This window comes from Chiloscyllium plagiosum, chromosome 16 (assembly GCF_004010195.1).
Source record: "Chiloscyllium plagiosum isolate BGI_BamShark_2017 chromosome 16, ASM401019v2, whole genome shotgun sequence".
In the NCBI taxonomy this organism is placed as follows: domain Eukaryota; kingdom Metazoa; phylum Chordata; class Chondrichthyes; order Orectolobiformes; family Hemiscylliidae; genus Chiloscyllium; species Chiloscyllium plagiosum.
The window spans coordinates 8,140,796-8,163,450 of record NC_057725.1 but is presented as its reverse complement, the minus strand read 5'-3'; the positions used below and the strand labels follow the sequence as shown (position 1 = coordinate 8,163,450).

Genomic DNA, 22,655 nt, shown 5'->3' with positions numbered 1-22,655 from the left:
CCCAACACCATCACCTCATGGGAAATTGAGAGTGGAAATAAGTTGTAGCCTGATGAATAATCCTGAGAATTAATGTTAGAAAACAGGGTCCAAAACTGGAAAACCAGATGATTCTCCCTATTTCTATTTGTCTTAAATTTCTTTGAATGCCTCACTTGAGCCAGCAATCTGTGGCTTCTGTGTATCAAGCAGTCAACAATGTATAAGCTACTACTATTGATACAATTAAACAAACTTAGGGAGAATCAAAATGAGACTGAAGCAATTTGAGAAATTCATAAATGACAATTAGACTTTTATTCTGATCCATCCAAATGTTGGCAGCTATCTTAAGAATGACAATGAAACATTATTTGTCTGAACTGGAGTTAGTAACAAGAATAACAGTTTTAGCAAAGTTATGCTATATCAATGAGTGTTACATGCATTAACTTTTGATAGTTTTACCATTCCTTTGAGCACACCGTTGGTCTTTGCACTGCTGACTCATCATGAGTCATGTCTGTTATACCAGATGCAAAATGAATATGGAAACCAAGATTAAGATGTGTTGCTATCTTACAAAAGATGTTGAAAATACTTCAATCCCTTCTGTTATAAATTATGTACAGGGTGTTCAAGTTTGATATTGATACAAACAAGATTGGCTGAACTGTGCTGTTCCCACAGGAAAACCATCTTTTTCTGTACATGGTCGAATCGTAGTTGTTAGCAGATTATTAAATCACCAGGCTCATCTTACTAATAAAATATATGACAAATTCAGCTGTTTCTGAAGGGTCAATATTTGTAAAACTAATTGAAACAATTAAGCTACACTATATAATTCGAATTTATCAGAATAATTATGCAACCTGTCACGTTGTAAAATATGTTCAAAGCTGCAGAATATTTCAGCTGATGATGTACAAATTAGTTTTAACTAAGTTTGGATCAGTTGTGACTGGTGTTACTGAACTTCATATCCATGTCTGATTTAATACTAAAATATATTTCAAAATGTATGCTGTCATGATATTCATAGCTGGTTGCTACAGAAATATTTTGAGTAAGAACTTTAGCTAATACTATATTGCAATTCTTGTCTCTTCATTTTCAAAAAGTGGACAAAATAAATTGAAGAATTAATTGGTCTGTGGTTATTTAAAACAAAACATGTTAATAACTTGCCATTATTTGTTAATGATATTGCATCTCCCGTTTGAAACCAATAAAAGGTTTAACCTAAAACTAAATCTTTGAATAGTAGAAAATATTACAAGTCAAAAACCAGTTAATCACAGAATTGTAGAGGGAGGCCATTTGGCCCAGGGTACCTGTACCAGATCTTCAAATTAATATCATTACAGAGTACAAATCTGCTGCTTTTTCACTATACTGTGCACATTATTTCTATCTGATTTCGACCCAAATAATAATTATTTTCAATACCTATCTCATCAGCTTGTAAGTAAGCAACCAAGTCTCTTCCAGTCTTTTCTCAGTCTTGGGATTGTTTATTCTAGTATTATTTGCTTCCCAGTAGTTAGAAAGGGAGTTAATGGACTTGTTAATGGAAAAAGAAGGGAATGTTTTTACTTTCAAGAAGTTCAGCTTGGTGGGTTTTGGAAAAGGAGTATAAATCAGAGATAGCTGATAAAATGGTTTCAATCCACTTGATGAAGAAATCCATGGATTCATTGTTCTTGTTAGAGGAGAGGGTGGAGGAGATGGCGATGTTTACAGTAGATGGTTGGTAGGATAATGTCTATTTCAGACATCCACAGTTTAGATTAATCACTCTTGTTGTGCATTTATTCATCAGTTGGAAGGTAAAACTCCTTTGAATCATGACAAAATTTTAAAACCTCAACTTAAGAAGACTTACATCATTTACTATTTTATAAATCTAGTGACTTTTATAGTCACTATATGTATTGATTAATGACTTTACATATACAGTACCTTCTTTGAGTTAAATTAAAAAAGTGTGGTATTGTGGGCAACATTTAACATTGCATGATGGGAAAAAAATTGGTCGATTCTCGAGTTATAATTTAGCAAGTTAAAAGACAAAAAGTCAGAAACAACTTTCAGGACCAGGCTGAATATAAACAAATTCCATAAGTTTGATAAACCTTCAGTAATCTTTTTCATGGCTCCTTGTATATTTCGAACTGCAGATTTCAGCCCAAACAAAAGGTCCATATAATAGAAACAGAGTTATGGAATGACGCAAATAATTAATGTGTTTTTTAGATTAAGGTTTAGTGTTATAGATGACACATTTCATGATAATCTGTAATTGTTTAGCATATTTTAATGTATATAATGTGTTCCTTTTCTTTTTAAAGGCGTGAAACTTGGAAGGGAAACAGAGAACAAACTGGATCTCTCCTCTTTCCAAACTGCTGCAGTATTTACAATAAAGGCTGATTATTGTCAGTTTAATTGATTTTTGATTATTGTTAATTTTTTTTTGCTCTCACAGATCCCTGCTAATTAAATTCTGCTACACCATTTGGCACTGCGAGCGAAAACCAAATAACCTGAGTGAATTCTGTCAGGGACTGCAGAAGCGATCTGGCCACAGTCAAGAGATAAGAGACAGAGGGCGCCACAAGGTGAGCTTTTTTAACCTTAGATTAGATTACATTACAGTGTGGAAACAGGCCCTTCGGCCCAACAAGTCCACACCCACTCGCCGAAGCACAACCCACCCATACCCCTACATTTACTCCTTACCTAACAACCTTGGTTCACAACAGAACTGATTTGAGTATGGCAATAATTATTTTACATATAATCCTTGATCTCACACAAATAAGATTTGAATCCTTTAAGGCTGCCTTGAAACAAAATCAATAGACAAGAGATAAAGCGTTAGTATCAACCATACTTTATCAACTAGCCCTACGCATTGGTCTATTTTAGTACATAAATCCTCATGAAACCACAGAATAATTAGTTCATAAAACAAAGTTCATGTTACTATAATATGTTTTCCTGCATGAACAGAGATTATGCAAATTGTCAAATTAGTGTAGGAAATTTTCAGCTCTGAATGCTAGCCATTTATAAAAGAACAATTAACTCTGGCTATCATCCTTTGTAAACTGTGTAGCTTGTAATCCTATATAGCTTTCCTTCATACTGTCTGCCTTTACCTTATTAATATGCACAGGTTAAAAATAACATACAAAAATAAATCATTCAAATATTTTACCCGAATGAATAGGATCTTTTCTCCAACACGATATCGTCCTTGCGAGAGACGTTCCACCGAAAACTTATTTGGACATTTGCAAGGTGGATCTTCTGAAATTTGTTTCACCTAAAATGACACATGGAAAATATCAAAATTCACACCTTAAAGAACAGAAACACTTAATGTGGTAATAATTTCATCGAATTTAAGCTAGGTAGAGGGGGAGAGAGGAAACATAAGCATTTAAATCAAAAAAGTACAGCAACATTGTAGGGCAGCTATTTAGAGAATGCTACCCAGAGTGGGACAGGAAGTCCAGAATGTATAAGCAAATAAAAACAACGGTAAAGAATGTTTTTGATGAATTAGCAGAGAATGAATGAAAGGGAATCAGAAGACATAGTACTTTTGAATTTCCAAAATGTATTTGATAAGGTATAGCACATGAATCTATCAAATGAGATAAGAGCCCATGGTGATAGTCTGTTAGCATGTACATAGGATTGGGTAACTAACAAAAGACAGAGTGTTGGGGCAAAGGGGACAGCATTTTCAGGATGGCAACCTGTAACTCAGAATGCCATAGGGATCAGTGCTGGCGCCACAATTATTTATAATATATTAATGACTTGGATGAGGGATGTGAATGTACTATAGACAAGTTTGCACATAACACAAAAGTACCTATGTGCAGGACATTTTCCTGACACAGGATGTAGACAGGCCAACAAGGGGGCAGGCCACACTGGATTTGGTACTGGGCAATGAACCAGGCCAGGTGTTAGATTTGGAGGTAGGTGAGCACTTTGGTGATAGTGACCACAATTTGGTTACATTTACTTTAGTGATGGAAAGGGATAGGTATATAAATGCAGTGCAAGTGTTATTGCTGGGGGAAAAGCAATTATGATGCGATCAGGCAAGATTTAGGATACATAGGATGGGGAAGGAAACTGCAGGGGATAGGACAATTAAAATGTGGACCTTATTCAAGGAACAGCTACTGTGTGTCCTTGATAAGTGTGTACCTGTCAGGCAGGAAGTGGTTGAGCAAGGGAGCTGTGGGTTTACTAAGGAAGTTGAATCTCTTGTAAAGAGGAAGAAAAAGGCTTATGTTAGGATGAGACGTGAAGGCTCAGTTAGGGCATGTGAGAGTTAAGAGTTAGCCAGGAAAGACATAAAGACAGAGCTAAGAAGAGCCAGGAGGGGACATGAGAAGTCATTGGCAGGTAGGATCAAGGAAAACACTAAAGCTTTCTATAGGTACATCAGAAATAAAAGAATGATTAAAGAAAGATTAGGGCCAATCAAAGATAGTAGTGGGAAGTTGTGCGTGAAGTTTGAGGAGATAGGGGAAGCACTAAATGAATATTTTTTGTCAGTACTTACAATGGAAAAAGACAATGTTGTTGAGGAGAATACTGAGAGACAGGCTACTAGACTAGACAAGACTGAGGTTCACAATTCTGGACAGTGTGAAAATAGATAAGTCCCATGAGCTGGATGGGATTTATCCTAAGATTCTCTGGGAAGCCAGGGAGAAGATTGCAGAGCCTTTGGCTTTGATCTTTGTGTCATCGTTGTCTACAGGAATAGTGTCAGAAGACTGGAGGATAGCAAATGCTGTCCCCTTTTTCAAGAAGGGGAGTAGACACAACCTTGGTGGTTATAGACCAGTGAGCCTTACTTTGGTTGTGGGTAAAGTGTTGGAAAAGGTTATAAGAGATAGGGTTTATAATAATCGAGAAAGGGATAGTCAACACTGCTTTGTGAGGAGCAGGTCATACCTCACAAACCTTTTTGAGTTATTTGAGAAGGTGACCAAGTACTTGAGGGTAAAGTGGTTGATGTGGTTTATATGGATTTCAGTAAGATGTTTGATAAGTTTCCTCATGATAGGCTATTGCACAAAATACAGAGGCATGGGATTGAGGGTGAATTAGCAGTTTGGATCAGAAATTGGCTCGCTGAAAGAAGACAGTGTATGGTTAATGGGAAATGTTCATCCTGGAGTTCTGTTACTAGTGATATACTGCAAGGATCTGTTTTGGGGCCACTGCTGTTTGTTATTTTTGTAATTGACCTAGATGAGGGCATAGAAGGATAGGTTAGAAAATTTGCAGATGACATTAAGGTCAGTGGAGTTGTGAATAGTATTGAAGGATGCTGCAGATTACAGAGGGACATAAATAAGCTGCAGAGCTGGGATGAGAGCTGGCAAATGAAGTTTTATGCGGAAAAGTGCGAGGTGGTTCACTTTGGAAGGAACAACAGGAATAGAGAGTACTGGGCTAATGGTATGAGATGAGCACAGAGATCTTTGTGTCCATGTACATAGATCCATGAAAGTTGCCACCCAGGTTGCTATGGTTGTTAAGGCGGCATACAGTTTGATAGTTTTTATTTGTAGAGGGATTGCGTTTCAGAGCCACGAGGTCATGCTGCAGCTGTCCAAAACTCGGAGTATTGCATACAGTTCTGGTCACCGCATTATAGGAAGGATGTGGAAGCTTTGGAAAGGGCTCAGAGGAGATTTACGAGGATGCTGCCTGGTATGGAGGGAAGGTTCTATGAGGAAAGGCTGAGGGACTCAAGGCTGTTTTTGTTAGAGAGAAGAAGGTTGAGAGATGACTTAATTGAGACATATAAGATAATCAGAAGGTTATGTCGGGTGGACAGTGAGATCCTTCTTCCTCGGATGGTGATGGCTAGCACAAGGGGACATTGTTTTAAATTGAGGGCTGATAGACATAGGACAGATGTCAGAGACGGTTTCTTTACTCAGAGAGTAGTTGGGGCATGGAACACACTGCCTGCAACAGTAGTAGACTCGTCAACTTTAAGAGCATTTAAATGGTCATTGGATAAACATATGGATGAAAATGGAATAGTGTAGGATAGATAGGCTTCAGATTGGTTCCACAGTTCGGCGCAACATTGAGGTCCGAAGGGCCTGTACTGCGCTGTAATGTTCTATGTTCTATGTACCTGTAGAGGCAACCGTTGAGGATAATACTAAAAGTCTGCAGAGAGATATAGAGAGGTTAAGTGGAGTGTCAGAAACTTGGTAGATGGATTACAATATGGGAAGATGTGAAGTTATGCACTTTGGTAAAGGAGCTGAAAATTATTTAAATGGAGAAAGATTGACGAAAGCTGAAGTACAGTGGGTTTTGATTGGTCCTCCTGCGTGAATCACAAAAAGCCAGCATACAAGTTTGATGGGATAATAGTAATGGCAAATGGATGATTGGCCTTTATTTCAAAGGAATGGAGTATAAAATAGGGAGGTCCTACTAAAAGCATACAAGGCACTAATCAGATCACAGCTGGAATACTGTGAACAGTTTTGAATCACACAATCATACATTAGAGAAGAGGCCCATTGGCCCATCGAGTCTGTTCCCTTATCTAAAGAAAAGATATATTGATATTGGAGGCAGTCCAGACAAGGTTCACTGAGCTGATCGTAAGTATGGATTTTCTTATGTGATAGAGATTGATAAATTGGGCTTATTGGGGATTAAAAGAATGAGAAGAGACATTATTAAAATATATATGATTCTTTGGGGGCTTGAGATGGCAGATGCTAAGTGGTTAGTTCCCCTTGTGGGAGGGTCTAGGACCAGAGGGTCTTAATTTTAAAGAAAGAGTTCACCAATTTAAGGAAGAAATTAGGGAATTTCTTATACTATCCAGTCATTAGTTTACAGAATTATTTACCCCAGAGAGCTGTCAAGGCAGGTAAATGGAGTCAAGGGTTGATCTTCTAGGAATGAATCACTGACAAACTCAAATACTTTCTTGTTTGCTACAAATAAATATATTAACAAAATTCCTCTTGAATATTTTATTGGAAGTATCGGCTTAACTATTCTGTAATTAACATACCAATGCTCATTCCTACTGAGAATTTTGCAAACCACATTCAGTCTCTACACCTTCCCAAGTATGTAAAACGCTGATCCTTTTAAATTCGTAAAATGTGAAACAGATCTTGAATGTTGCTTTATTCAACTTCTTGAGAATTCTGAGGTAAATCATATCTGGCCCAAGGACCCTGATTCAAATTATCCATAATTAACACTTGCAAGCAAATCTTTTAAAGATATAACGGCAAGAGAGAAAAAGCAGATTTTTCCAATTTTGTTGGACAGAAATTTTATCGGAAAAAGCTCTGTTTATGCATGCAACGATAAATGTGAGTATCTGCTAGAAAGTCATTCAATGGAAATTAAAAGTAGGAATATTAGCCAGTTCTTTAAAAAAAGTACTCCAGGGATGTTCTGACCAGCTGTAAAGCTTTGACCCATTCCTGCTTGAAATCAGCTAACACAATGCAAACCATATGAAGCATTTAGCCACTGACCACCTGGGGATATTGATTCTGGCCCTTTTGCAAGGAAATACTTGCAAGTTATCTGTGATAGTCGAGTAATTTTCAAGAGGTTGTGAGCATTCTAATCCATTTTTAACGAATTTTAGCATCCAATGTTATTCTTAAAATAACATTTCTACACATGCCATTAATTTTCTGGCTTTTTCTAAACTTTATTGCACCGTGTTGACTGATCCTGAACTATGGACTAATTTTAAACATTCCAAGATCAACATGAAACTCTAGATTTTGACATCCATTTGGCTTTAAACTAAACAATACGGAAGCAAGTGAATTTTGAGTCTTTACGTCGATAAAAGAGGAAACACTGCCTTCCAAAAATCACACAGCTCAGTCATCAATTTCTGGCATTTGATTCTGTCACATAAATAATTGTAAAACAATGTTGAATTACATCATCTAATTTTCCAGTTCTAACAGTAAACGAACAAATTGAACCTAGTAATTTTGTAAGGCACAGACCAAAATCAGTCAATTAGGTGACAATTTAGCACCTAGAGCATTAGTCATCCTCCATTAACTACGTGTACTAGATTTCAAAGGCACTTAGATAATCTGTGGGCCTCTGGCTGAATTTGCTATTTTTGATTTTGCTGATTTTGGCTTTTTTAATTTTCTTACTCGTTCACAGAATGTGGATGTCTCTGGCTTGGCCATCATTTATTGTCTGTTTTTAATTGCTTGGAGAAGGATATGATGAGATGCTGTTTTGAAATGTTGCAGTCCATGTGGTGAAGTTACATACACAGGGCTTTTAGGGAGACAATTCAAAGATTGTGACCCAGTGATACTGAAGGAATGGTTACATGGTTTCAAGTCAAGATGGGGTGTGCCTTGCAGGGTAACTTGTAGGTGGTAATGTTCCCGTGCATTTGTTTCCCATATTCTTCTAGATGGTACGTCTTTGGACAGTGCTGTCTAAAGAACCTTGGTGAGTTGTTGCAGTGCATCTTATGGATGGTACTGAGTGCTGCCACTGTATGTAAATGGTGGATGGAGTGAATATTGAAGTTGTTAGGTGGGGTGTAATCAAGCAGGCTGCTTTATGAATTTAAGTGTTGTTGGATCCGCACTCATCCAGGCAAGTGGGGAATATTTCATGACACTCTTGACTTAAGCACTGTAGATGGTAAATAGGCTTCAGGTGAGTTACTAAATACAGAATTCCCAGCCTCTGACCTGTTTTTATTGCCACGGTATTTATACAGCTAGTCCAGTTCAGTTTCTAGTCACTGGTAATCCCCAGAATATTGATATTAGAGGATTCGTTGATGGTGATGCCCCTGGACATCAAGAGATGATACTTGGATTCTCTCTTGTTCGAGACTCTGGTTCATCCCAGGAATGTAAAAAATAGTGAACCTTACAGTAAGACTTGGATATTAACAGAGGAGGGGTTAGTGGAGAGGGGAGAGTTTGGAATAGGCAACCTGGAATTTCGGATTTCTTCGACCACTGTGAAATTTATTGCATCTGGTTGTGCCTTTCGGTCCTGGTAGGTTTTCTTCCAGAATTCAAGCTGATTGGTTGTCTTGTTTTCTGTATAATGGATAGCAAGCTAGAGAAAGCCACAGATCCAGGCAGATCTGTTTTACTACCCTGGGGGAGAGGATCACATGACCAGTGGGGACATTTGGAAGGTGAGAGGGGAATGGAGGGATTGAATCCTGATAGAACATACAACAATACAGCACAGAACAGGCCTTTCAGCCCACGATGTTGTGCCGACCATTAATCCTCATGTGAGGTAAACCTAATGTAAGAACCCTCAAATTTCTGTGACCAAATGCATGTCCAGCAGTCTCTTAAATATCCCCAATGACCTCGCTTCCACAACTGCTGCTGGCAACTCATTCCATGCTCTCACAACTCTCTGCGTAAAGAACCCACCTCTGACATCCCCTCTATACTTTCCGCCAAACAGTTTAAAAATATGACCCCTCGTGTTAACAATTTCTGCCCTGGGAAAAAGTCTCTGGCTATCAACTCTATCTATACCTCTCATTATCTTGTACACCGCAATTAGGTCCCCTCTCTTCCTTCTTTTTTCCAATGAAAAAAGTCCGAGCTCAGTCAACCTCTCTTCGTAAGATAAGCCCTCCATTCCAGGCAGCATCCTGGTAAACCTCCTCTGAACCCTCTCGAAAGCATCCACATCTTTCCTATAATAGGGCGACCAGAACTGGACACAGTATTCCAAGTGCGGTCTAACCAAAGTTTTACAGAGCTGCAACAAGATCTCACGGCTCTTAAACTCAATCCCTCTGTTAATGAAAGCCAAAATACCATATGCTTTCATAACAACCCTGTCCACTTGGGTGGCAATTTTAAGAGATCTATGTACCTGCACACCAAGATCCCGCTGTTCCTCCACACTGCCAAGAATCCTGTCTTTAATCTTGTACTCAGCTTTCAAGTTCGACCTTCCAAAATGCATCACTTCACACTTATCCAGGTTGAACTCCATCTGCCACCTCTCAGCCCATCTCTGCATCCTGTCAATGTCACGCTGCAGTCTACAACAGTCCTCTATACTGTCAATGACACCTCCAACCTTTGTGTCATCTGCAAACTTGCTAACCCATCCCTCAATCTCCTCATCCAAGTCATTAATAAAAATTACAAACAGTAGAGGCCCAAGAACAGACCCCTATGGAACACCATTCACCACTGACTTCCAGGCAGAATACTTTCCTGCCACTACCACTCACTGTCTTCTGTCGACCAGCCAATTCTGTATCCTGACAGCTAAATTTCCCAGTATCCCATTTCTCCTGACCTTCTGAACGGGCCTACCATGGGGAACCTTATCAAATGCCTTGCTGAAGTCCACATCCACCGCTCAACCCTCATCAACTTGTCTAGTAACATCCTCAAAGAACTCAATAAGATTTGTGAGGCATGACCTGCCCCTCACAAAGCCGTGCTGACTGCATTTAATCAAGCCATGCTTGAGGTGATATTAGTGAGGTGCTCCATCCTGTGAGTATCCAACCTCAGATTGTGAGATGGCTTCAATCCCTAAAACAAGGAGCTTTTTGAAAGGGGTTCTAATGGAGGCAATGGGATGCTTAGAGGGTATGATGGGTCCACTTCTGCTCCTCCTGGCTAACAAGTAAGCCAGAAAAGGCACCTTCACTTCAAAGGTATCCTCACCTCATTTCAGCTGTCAGGTTTTCAAAGGAGCCTCCATGGTTTATTGTAAGATCTGCATATTAGGTTAGGTCAGAGGATGACAGCCTCATCTCAATACTTATAACCCACTTCCTGGAAACAGTTCAGCTGCCAACCTTCCATTATGATATCTGGAAGTGGGCAGATTTTGAAAATCCTAACATCTTATCTGAACCCAACAGCCTATTTGGCATGGCATTACAGTAGAGCCTCCGTATCCACAGATTCAGTTTCTACTGTTTCAGTTATCCATGGTTTACCGCAGCCTGAAAATATTACATGGAGCATTCCATAAATAACTCGGGGGCTGTCGGGGAGGTAAATTTTCCATTTAAATGATAGGTTTTGCGACTATCCGCGGGTTCGGGCATCCACGGTAGGTTTTGGAGCGTATCACCTGCGGATATGGGGGGACACCCGTAGTTTCTCTTTAGCATTTACCTGTGGGACAGAATGAGGGCAAGAAATTGCAACTCAACAGACTGCATAGGTTATACGACACAGCTTAAAGCTCACACAGCTGCCAGAAGCATTGGGTTACTAGTTTAGTGAATACTTTTTTTTAAAATCATGTTACATTGTAAAGGCCATCTGAGCCTATATAATGTGACCTCTGAATTCTTATTTAAATGGACTCCATTCACATTCCCTCTTTGTTCCATCTTTGTGACAATTCACACTAAATTTACTACAATGTCCATCAAAGAAGCCTTTGAATTACTTTAACAGCATGAACATGATGCCTGACATTTCTTCAATCATTCCTGACACTTAAAATCTTTAATGATAATTTCATCCCAAATTTGTGTACTAAACATCTATATAGTAAAATCTGATACAGTAAACATTTTCTCGTGGTGAAATACTGTTTTCTCATTTTTTGTAATACCTTTGTTTAAAAACATATCCAGGTTTGCTGAGGACACTAAATTAAGTAGAAAAGCAAACTGTGCAGGGGATGTGGGGGCTCTGCGGAAAGATTTAGATAGGTTAGTGAATGGGCAAGGGTCTGGCAGGTGAAGTACAGTGTTGGTAAATGTTAAGTATCCACTTTGGAAGTGAAAATAGTAGGTCAGAGTATTATTTAAATGGTGAAAGATTGCAGCATGCTGTTATGCAAAGGGATTTAAGAGTGCTCATACATGAATCCATAAAGTTGATTTGCAGGTGCAACAGGTAACCAGGAAGGCAAATGTAATATTGGTTTTCATTTCTAGATGGATTGAACTTAAAAGCAAGAAGGTTCTGCTGCAATTGCACAAAGTGTTGGTGGGGCCGCACCTGGAATGTTGTGCGCAGTTCTGGTCTCCTTACTTGAGGAAGTTATAAATCACAACACCACGTTATAGTCCAACAGATTTATTTGAAAGTACTAGCTTTTCGAGTTACTTGATGAAGGAGCAGCGCTCTGAAAGCTAGTACTTCCAAATAAACCTGTTGGACTATAACTTGGTGTTGTGCGATTTTTAACTTTGTCCACCCCAGTCCGATAGCAGCACCTCCACATCATGGCTACTTGAGGAAGGACATACAGGCTTTGGAGGCAGTGCAGAGAAGGTTCACCAAGTTGATTCCAGAGATGAGAGTGTTACCTATGAGGAGAGGTTGAGTCACCTGGGACTGTACTCACTAGAATTTGAAAGAATGAGAGAGGACCTGATAACAACACACAAAATTATAGATAGATAAGATAGAGTCAGGAAAGGTGTTTCCATTGGTGGGTGAGGGCTAGCACTAGGGGATGTGCCCTCAAGATTAGGGGGGTAGATATAGGACAGAGATGAGGAGGAATTGCTTTTCCCAGGGAGTAGTGAGTCGGTGGAATTCTCTGCCCAAGGAAGCAGTAGAGGTAGCTTCATTAAATATATTCAAGATACAGTTGGATGTGTTTTGCATGGTAGTGGAGCTAAAGGTTATGGGGAAAATGCAGGTAGGAGGAGCTGAGATAATGGATAGATCCTAATGAACGGCAGAGCAGGCTGGATGGGTCAAATGGCCTACTCCTGCTTCTATTACTATGAAACTATGAAAACATCTAGCTAAGTATTATTTATTCAGTGAACATGAAATATAAGGCATGGATCTGGCTTGTGACAGTTAAACTCATAGCCTTTCATTAATATGCTATCCAGAGAATTCTCGTCGAACTGGCAGCTGTATGGTACCTCACTTAGATCAATGTTTTCAACTTTAGTTTGAAAACAGAAAGATGAAAAAGGATAAAAGTCAGACCAAAACCATTTTGCGAAATATTCATCCAGCAAAATTCCATGTCAGTTAAAAGTTTGAATTCATGTGTCATTCAAATGATTTTATCTTTTTGTCTGGTTCGTAGTTGAATAGAATTTTTCTATTTCATTTAAGCCAATTCAAAGGATGATAAAACTTAAATATTTTGTAAAAGGAGTATGTTGTCAAAGCTACTAGCACACTTAGAATTGTTCAGCAAGTCAATTACAGATACAGTAGATGCTTTGACTTGGGTCTTGAAAATGGGTGTTAATTAAGTACAGTCGATACTTTGCTATGAACACTTGGAGGAACATATACAAAGTCGAAGAGCCCTACAGCATGGAGACAGGCCCTTTGGCCCAAACTGGTCCATACTGACTAAAATGTCTGTCCATACTAACCCCATTTCCTTCTAATCTTTCCTATCCTTGTATTTGGACAAATGTTGTCTTTTAATGTTGTTAATGTAACTGCCTCAACCACTTCTGCTGGCAACTCATTCCATATGCGTACCACCCTCTGTGTAAAAAGGTTCCCTTTTATTCTTTCCCCTCGAACCTTAAACTGATGCCCTCTGGTCCTCAATTCTCCAACCCTACAAAAAAGACTAAGTGCAATCACCCTATCCACCTCTATAAGGAACCCACTCAGTCTCCTATGCTCTAAAGAAAGAAGTCCTAGCTTAGCCAACTCCCCCTATAACTCAGACAATTGAGTCCAGGCAACATCCTGGTAAATTTCTTCTGCACTCTTTTCAGTTTAATAACATCCTTCCTAATTGGTGAGCGGCCTCACCAATACTGTGTATAACTACAACATAACTTCCCAACTTCTATACTCGATGCCCTGACTGATGAAGGCCAGCATGCCAAAAGCCTTCTTCACTGCCCTGTCTACTTGTGACTCCACTTTCATAGAGCTGTGACCCTGAACTCCAAGATCCCTCTGTTCCACAACACTCCTTAAGGGCCCTACCATTCACCATGAAAATCCTACCTTGATTTGACTTTCCAAAATGCAAGACCTCACACTTATTTACGTTAAACTCCATTTGCCATTTCTTGGCCCACTTCCCCAGCTGACCAAGGTCTTGCTGCAATTTCTGGTAAACTTCCTCACTGTCCATGATACCACCTATTTTATTATCATCTGCAAACTTACTAATCATGTCTTGTACATTCTCATCTAAATCATTGATATAGATAACAAACAGTAATGGGCAAAGCACTGACCCCTGAGGCACTTCATTAGTCACAGGCCTCCAGTCTGATAAGCATCCTTCCACTATTACCCTTTGCTTCCAACCATCAAACCAATTTTGTAACAAATTTGCCAGTTCGCCTTGGATTCCATGCAATCTAACCTTCCACAGCAGCCTCCCATGTGGCACCTTACTGAAATCCATGTAGACTACAACTACCGCCCTGCCCTCATCAAGCTTCATGGTCCCTTCATCAAAGAACGCTAACAAATTTGTGAGGCATGATCTCCTACTCATAAAGGTATGCTGATTACCCCTAATCAAACCCTGTCTTTCCAAATGATTTACAAATTATTTGATTTGATTAGCCATTTGTCAGGACATACAGGCTATGTACCTGCATTGTGTTGGTACTGAAACTCAATAACAATGCTGCTTAGTTGTGTGACAGGCAGAGCATCTTTTGAACTGATGGAAACACCCTGTTAGTAAAAAAAAATCAATCTCATTGCCATTGCACAATAGTGTAGCTTGTTTACACCTGCTGTTCAAATGATCAAATACCTTCAGCAACATTAAACTTTTTCTCATCAATATTCAAACAATTATATTGTTTAACTCAATGTTTTCTGTAAAGGCTGCAACTATTACAATTTAATATTGTGTGTTTCCCAGAATTTACTAAAGCATTGTTGGCTGCCAATGAAAAAAGCAAAAGAAAAAGTGCTGAAGATCAGAATTCATTCATTGAGAAAGATAGGTTCATGAAGCAAAAGCGAATAAAGATGCAGCAACTCCTTTTATGTCATGTCCATATCTGTCCTTATCCCAGGACTCAGATATATAGAACCTGACACCCTACAAATGATATTTGAGATTCTTTCACAAGAAAAGATTATCACTGAGATATGTCAGAGCCTGCAGATGGCCCAAATTTTGTCGTCAGTAGCAACAAATGCAAGTCCTTTGATATGATTACAGCTGCCAAAAGACCTTCAGTGTGTCTTTGAATAGAAACTTGCTTAGAGTCGGATATCCAAACCAACGTGTCACCCTTAAAAGGGATCAAGGAATTGTGTGAACTGAGCAAGTAACAATGTGTTGCTTCAACTAATCAGGTTGAATAATCCTTACTGACGTATGCAATGTCTAAATAAGGAAGACTTATTTGTTGTGGTTCTGTTCGCCGAGCCGGGAATTTGTGTTGCAGATGTTTCGTTCCCCTGTCTAGGTGACATCCTCAGTGCTTGGGAGCCTCCTGTGAAGCGCTTCTGTGATCTTTCCTCCGGCATTTGTAGTGGTTTGAATCTGCCGCTTCCGGTTTTCAGTTCCAGCTGGAGGAAAGATCACAGAAGCGCTTCACAGGAGGCTCCCAAGCACTGAGGATGTCACCTCGACAGGGGGCGAAATGTCTGTAACACAAATTCACAGCTCGGCTAACAGAACCACAACAATGAGCACCCGAGCTACAAATCTTCTCACAAACTTTGAAGGAAGACTTACTTTAGAATATTATAATCACGAACTGAAAGTTAAATAAATATCATGAAAAAAGAGATGGAGAGAAAGAGATAAAGAGGCAGACAATAAACAATGTTTGACTTTATTCAAGAAAGGACAGCAGCAATTGGAATTTCTCATTTAAGGAATTTCTCATTCCTTGAAATCCGAAGGAATGAGGCTTCACATTTGTAAAAATCAATTCTCCATGTGAAAAGGGTTACTTAAGAATAACCATGTTGTTAAAAATTCACTTGCATTTGATTGGGGAAGCAGTAGTCTTTTCTACTATATCTGAGTAATTAATGACTGAAGATAGCAATATTTATTGCAATGTCATGTCAGGCAATGGCATGTCAAAGCATGTAGAAGAGCATGACATTCAACAGAAACTTTCAGAAAATTCAGATTTTACTGTGCATGAATGAACATTAAATACTGCTGTCTGATTTAATACTCATATCCTTAGCACAAAATGTGTAGAATATCTCAGATTGCAACAGCTGGTTCTGTAGTTGGGATGATTAGTAGGGCATTATGTTTTAATGCTGTTGGATCCTTCTGACATTCTTTCATTTTAATTGTTTCTTCAGCAAACAAAGACTCCTAAGTCTCAAAAGATCCTCAGTAATAGTCCATTTAGATAAAGTGAGCAATTTGAAGAATTCAGTATGATGGAAGGTAAAGACAGCTCAAAAATGCTCATAAACAATGTATTGTCTTCCCTATCCTTTAGTTTATATGGCTTTAGTCAGAATTACCAGACTTGTGAGACGTTCTATGGATTCGTCTGACATTCAAGAACAATTTTGACATAATGTGTTATTGTTGGAGAAGCTATCCTTATGAAACATTAAACCAAGACCCTATCTGTGTGTATTCAAATAGTTGTGGTGGCTATTAAGCATCCCATGATGAAATTCCAAGAAAAGCATGTTTCCTGAACAAATTTGTTGTTGAATATCATGAGTAGAAATATATTAATTGGATATTTGTTATATTTCTGTCACTGAGTTTTGTGTCATTTAAAACCACTGTCAAATTTGCCTATGAACTTCTAAAGAACATGCTAGTGCAGTAAGAGCTAAAGCTGAAAATGTGTTGCTGGAAAAGCGCAGCAGGTCAGGCAGCATCCAGGGAACAGGAGAATCGATGTTTCGGGCATAAGCCCTTCTTCAGGAGAAGGGCTTATGCCCGAAACGTCGATTCTCCTGTTCCCTGGATGCTGCCTGACCTGCTGCGCTTTTCCAGCAACACATTTTCAGCTCCGATCTCCAGCATCTGCAGACTTCACTTTCTCCAGTAAGAGCTAAAGCCATATCCATGAAATATTAAAGGAAGAACTGCCATTAAAATATATTAACTAGTTAACATATGTTGAGTCAAGTGAGACAGGTGGTGAAGGGCATTTGAATCCAAGCTAATTTTAAACAGCTGACAAACGTGAAAGTGCTTTTGCAGGAGGATTGAAGCAATTATAAATTCAAGATAAATGTTAACCTTGGAAAAATTCATGCAAAACAGCAGATCTAAAAATCAAAAGGGTGTGCATGTCAGGAGTAAGATGAGGAGTACCAGAACTTTGATATGTGAACTTTATTCGTCAGGCGTACCAACCACTTAATCCAACCAATTATGCACTTTACAGAGCTGTAGATCTTGTCAAGCTAATGGCAATGTATAGATGTCCAGAGGACAATGATACTTCATTGGCTTTAAAGTGTTTGCTGTAGGACCCCTAAACACTGAGCCACCATGCCACCCAAGAAATTCCCCCTTTTAAGAGATGTGTGGCTAGCATTGAAATATTTCAACGGTCACACAGATCAGATCTTGCTAGATTTGCTGAGTCCTGAAATATTAATTTTATTATTCAAGCTTTTCTTTTTAGACTTTTTAGTCAACAAAAGTCTAAAAAGAAACTTTTACTTTTTAGTCAACAAATTTCAGAAGGAAATTGCCTTCTCAGGCATTCCAAAGCTCACAGACAATGCAAATTTTACTTTATAGAGCGCATTGACCCCATCAACATTTCGAAGCCCACCACTCCGAACCCTTAGCTAAAAAGTCTTTGTAATTCTGCCATCAACTTACATCTCTAAGCAGTCAGAGAATGTTTCTAACTCAACTTATGCAATAGTTATTTTTGAGTCATTAGAAGTGATATTACTTGTTTATTAATATGTTTTTCTGTGAAGATAAATTCAGATTAGATTCCCCACAGTATGGAAATATGTCCTTTGGCCCAACAAGTCCACACCCACCCTCCGAAGAGTAACCCACCCAGACCCATTCCCCTACCTCACCCTATATTCACCCATGACTAATGCACCTAACACTATGGGCAATTTAGCATGGCTGATTCACTTGACCTGCATATCTTTGGACTGTGGGAGGAAACCGGAGCACCCGGAGGAAACCCACGCAGACACGCGGAGAATGTGCAAACTCCACACAGACAGTTGCCCAAGGTGAGAATCAAACCTGGGTCCCTGGCGCTGTGAGGCAGCAGGGCTAACCACTGAGCTACCATACCGCCGAAAGCCCCAAAAATCCAACTTTCTTGGGGAAGAGAATTTCAGTCTCCTTGGCTGCATAGAAACACAATACAAAATATTTTTCAAATTCAGAAGCATAATAATACCAAAAAGACACTGGGACCTTTTCTAAAAAAAACTTTGTAGCCATAACAAAATATCCCTTACTAATGAAATGGCCAATTGGTTATAGCTGTTAAGCTGTCAACAACTGACAGTTAAAGTGTTACAAATTTAGGTACACACTTCTTTTAAATTTCATTTAAAAAATAATCAAAGACCCAACATCCCAAAGAAGCTACTATATTCTCTGGCCTTAGGCTCCTACCAATCTTCATTGAGAGTACATTTATCAAACTTTCAGACAAAACTGAGTGGCCAATTTTCTCCCTTTCCCCTTCAGAATGTAGTGACTCCTCAGTGCAGCACAATTCTGTGGTTGTTAGCTTTCAAACATGCTTCATCCATTGTCCCTTATTTGTGAATGATCCTTGACAATGAGTGTCATCAGACCATTTAACAGGATCAGAGCAGAGCCTATCCTATTCTCATTGACATTTCAGCATGTCCACTTCGAGCAGAGATTGCTCAATAGCACTATGCAGAATAAACCCAGACTAATTTTGCTTCTAGTTGAATAGAGACACTCAGGCCAACTGTAATTATCTCTAAATTTCACTTTTACTGATAAGAGCTAACAGCACAGAAATGGGACCAAAACAGAGATTTCCAAAGTATGTACCATACAGATGCTCAGTGAATAGACTTCATGAAATGTAAGATGTAGGATCAGAAGTAGGCCATTCAGCCCATCAAGTCTGCTCCATCATTCAATGAGGAGAAAGTGAGGTCTGCAGATGCTGAAGATCAGAGCTGAAAATGTGTTGCTGGAAAAGCGCAGCAGGTCAGGCAGCATCCAGGGAACAGGAGAATCGACGTTTCGGGCATAAGCCCTTCTTCAGGAACTTCAGGAATTCAATGAGCATACTGGCTGGTCTGATAATTCTCAACTTCACTTTCCCACCTTTTCCCCATTGCCCTTGATTCTCTTACTGATCAAAAATCTGTCTATTTCAACCCTGAATGTACTTAATGACCCAGCTCAACATCCTCTATGGTAAAGAATTCCAGATTCACTACCTCTGAGAGAAGAAACCCATCTTCATCTCTGTCTCAAATGTGCAGCCCCTTGTTCTGAGATTATGATCTCTGGCCCTAGACTCTCCCACAAGGGAAAACAACCTCTTTGCATACACCATGTCAAGACTGCTAAGAATCTTGTATCTTCCAATATGGTCATGGATACTGTAATGGGTGCATCAACTCTCTGAAATTGGACTTGGACCTATGATCTATGATCTTCTAACTCTGACACAATAATGTCACTCAGCCATTGTTAAAATCTGAATATTGTCCGATGTGTGAAGCTCATTCAAATAAGAGATATGAGGATCATTCTACAACCATACAAGCGACCAGCCCCAACACCTAATTTTGTCAGTCTGTATGGAGGCACAATCATTTTAGTAAAACACTTATTTGCTGTACTCCATACTGATCAAGTCACTGTGCAGATGCATTGGCATCGCAATGTTTCCTGTTAAACATCTGTGTGCTTTTAAATTGCATGAAAATTTTCCAGAATGTTGCGCACATGTTCTCTGTGGTCACCAAATAACAGTGACAAGTTGATTAAAAGTATAGTAATGCAAGATTCCAGAATTAAGCAAAGCATGAACATATTTACCATAGCAGAATTTCAGACAGTTATGTATTTATTCCACTTATTCTCACAAAGGGTGCACAGATTAAACGGCATTGCCTGAGTCACTCCCATCTATTTTATTATGGTCAAAAAATGTGGTGCTGGAAAAGCACAGCCAGTCAGGCAGCTTCTGAGGAGCAGGAGTCAACGTTTCGGGCATAACATTCCTGATAAAGGGCTTATGTCTGAAACGTCGACTCTCCTGCTCCTCGGATGCTGCCTGACCTGATGTGCTTTTCCAGCACACACCTTTTGAATCAAACCCTGCTCTTCCACTAGCCACACCATTTAGAGTCATCCAGCATGGAAATAGACTCTTCAATTCAACTCATCCATGTTGACCAGGCATCCTAAACTGAACCAGTCCCATTTGCCTGCATCTAAGTCTTTCCTATTATTGTCTAAATGTCTTTTAAAGGTTGTAATTGTTCTAAGGAAATGGGTGACACGATGGCAGAGTGGTTAGCACTGCTGCTTTACAGCGCCAGAGACCCGGGTTCAATTCCCGCCTCAGGCGACTGACTGTGTGGAGTTTGCACATTCTCCCCGTGTCTGCGTGGGTTTCCTCCGGGTGCTCCGGTTTCCTCCCACAGTCTAAAAATGTGCAGGTCAGGTGAATTGGCCATGCTAAATTTCCCGTAGTGTTAGGTGTAGTGGGATGGTTCTGGGTGGGTTGCGCTTCGGCGGGTTGGTGTGGACTTGTTGGGTCGAAGGACCTGTTTCCACACTGTAAGTAATCTATCTAAATCTAATCTATCTAAGAAATGATGCTGGATACTCACCTCATCTATGCCCCTCATGATTTTATTCACATCTGTAAGGTCATCCTTCAGCCTCCTATGCTCCAGGGAAAAAGATCCCAGCTTATCCAGCCTCTCCTTATAACTTAAACCTTCCAGTCTCAGTAACATCCTTGTAAATCATTTTTGCACTCTTTCCAGTTTGAAAACATCCTTCCTACAGCAGGATGATCAGAATTGTATGCAATACTCCAAATGTGGCCCTACCAATCTCTTTTACAGCCATAACATGACGTCCCAACTCATATACTCAGTTCTCTGACTGATGAAAGTATGTCAAGCACATTCTTCACCAGCCTATCTACCTGAGATGCCACTTTCAAGGAACAATGTACCTGCTACTCAGGTCTCTCAGTTCGACAACACTCCCCAGGACTACTGTTAACCGTGAGAGTCCGGCCCTGATTTGTCTTATTAAAATATAACACGTCACATTTATCTAAATTCAATTCCATCTGCCTTTCCTCGGCCCACTGACCGAGTTGATCAAGTTCCCATGATATTCTTAGATATCCTTCTTCACTGTCCACTATCCCACCAATTTTGGTGTCATCCACAAACGTATGAAGCATGCCTTGTACATTCTTATCCAGATCATTTATATAAATGATGAGTAACAGTGGACTCAGAACCAATCCTTGCGGAAAAGTGCTGGTCACAGTCTGAACAACAACCCTCTACCCCCACCTTCTGTCTCCTACCATCAAGCCAATTTTGTATCCAATTGGCTAGCTCTCTCTGGATCCCAAGTGATCTAACCTTATCAACCAGTCAAGAGGGTGGTGCCAAGTTACAGGGTTGGATCTGGAATCAAGTGGGGGGAGGGGAGATCGGAATATTGGTGAAATTGACACTGATGCTGTGTGATTAGAGGGTCCCAAGGCAGAAGATGAGGTATTCTTCTTCCAGGTGTTGGGTGGCTAGAATTTAGCGGTGGAGGAGGCCCAGGAGTTGCATGTCCTTGGTGGAGTGGGAGGGGAGTAGAAGTGTTTGGCCACAGGTCAGTGGGGTTGTTTAGTGTGTGTCGCCTGGAAATGTCCTCTGAAGTGTTCTGCAAGTTGGCGTCCTGTGACCCCAGTGTAGAGAAGACCGCATCAAGAGCAAGGACACAGTAGATGAGGTATTTGGAGGTGCAGGAAAATCTCTGCTGGATGAGGATCCTTTGGAGCCTTGGACGGAGGTGAGGGGGGAGATACCAGTGCAGGTTTTACACCTCTTGCAGTGGCAGGGGAAGGTGCCGGGAGTGGAGGGTGGGTTGGTGAGGGGTGTGGAAATAACGATGGAGTCGTGGAGGGAATGGTCTCTGCGAAATGCTGAAAGGGGTGGATAGGAAAATATATCTCTGGTGGTGGGGTCTGACTGTACTTGGTGGAAATAGGGGAGAATGATGCATTGTATCCAGAGGTTGGTGTGCTCCGCAGTATCTGCTCCCTGGAGGACCAATTCCACTCCAGAATATCTCTGATGGCTCCCTCCTTCAAGGACTGCAATTTCCCCTCCCACATGGTCAATAATGCCCTCCAGCGCATCTCCTCCCCTCAAACTGCAACAAGGACAGAACGCCCGGTCCTCACTTTCCACCCCACTAACCTCCAGATACGCATCATACTCCACCATTTCCACCACCTACAATCAGACCCCACCACCAGAGATATATTTCCTTCACCACCCCTATCTGTGTTCCGGAGAGACCATTCCCTCCGCAGCTCTCTTGGTAGGTCCACGCTCCTCACCAACCAACGCTTCACCCCCAGCACCTTGCTTGCCACTGCAAGGGGTGGAACACCAGTGCCCACACCTCCCACATCATCTCCATCCAAGGCCCCAAATGATCCTTCCAAATCGGGCAGAGATTTTCCT

At 40.2% G+C, this 22,655-nt stretch overlaps 1 protein-coding gene across 8 annotated transcripts in view; it reads right to left on the bottom strand.

Annotated features, from left to right (window-relative positions):
* Positions 1–22,655, bottom strand: part of LOC122557634 (growth arrest-specific protein 2) — a 171,211-nt gene that overhangs the window by 45,569 nt on the left and 102,987 nt on the right. For all 8 annotated transcript variants that reach the window (XM_043705416.1, XM_043705415.1, XM_043705417.1 and 5 more), the window contains exon 7: positions 3,206–3,313. In XM_043705416.1, the coding sequence (XP_043561351.1) occupies positions 3,206–3,313 (108 nt within the window). The remainder of the gene's footprint in view (positions 1–3,205; positions 3,314–22,655) is intronic.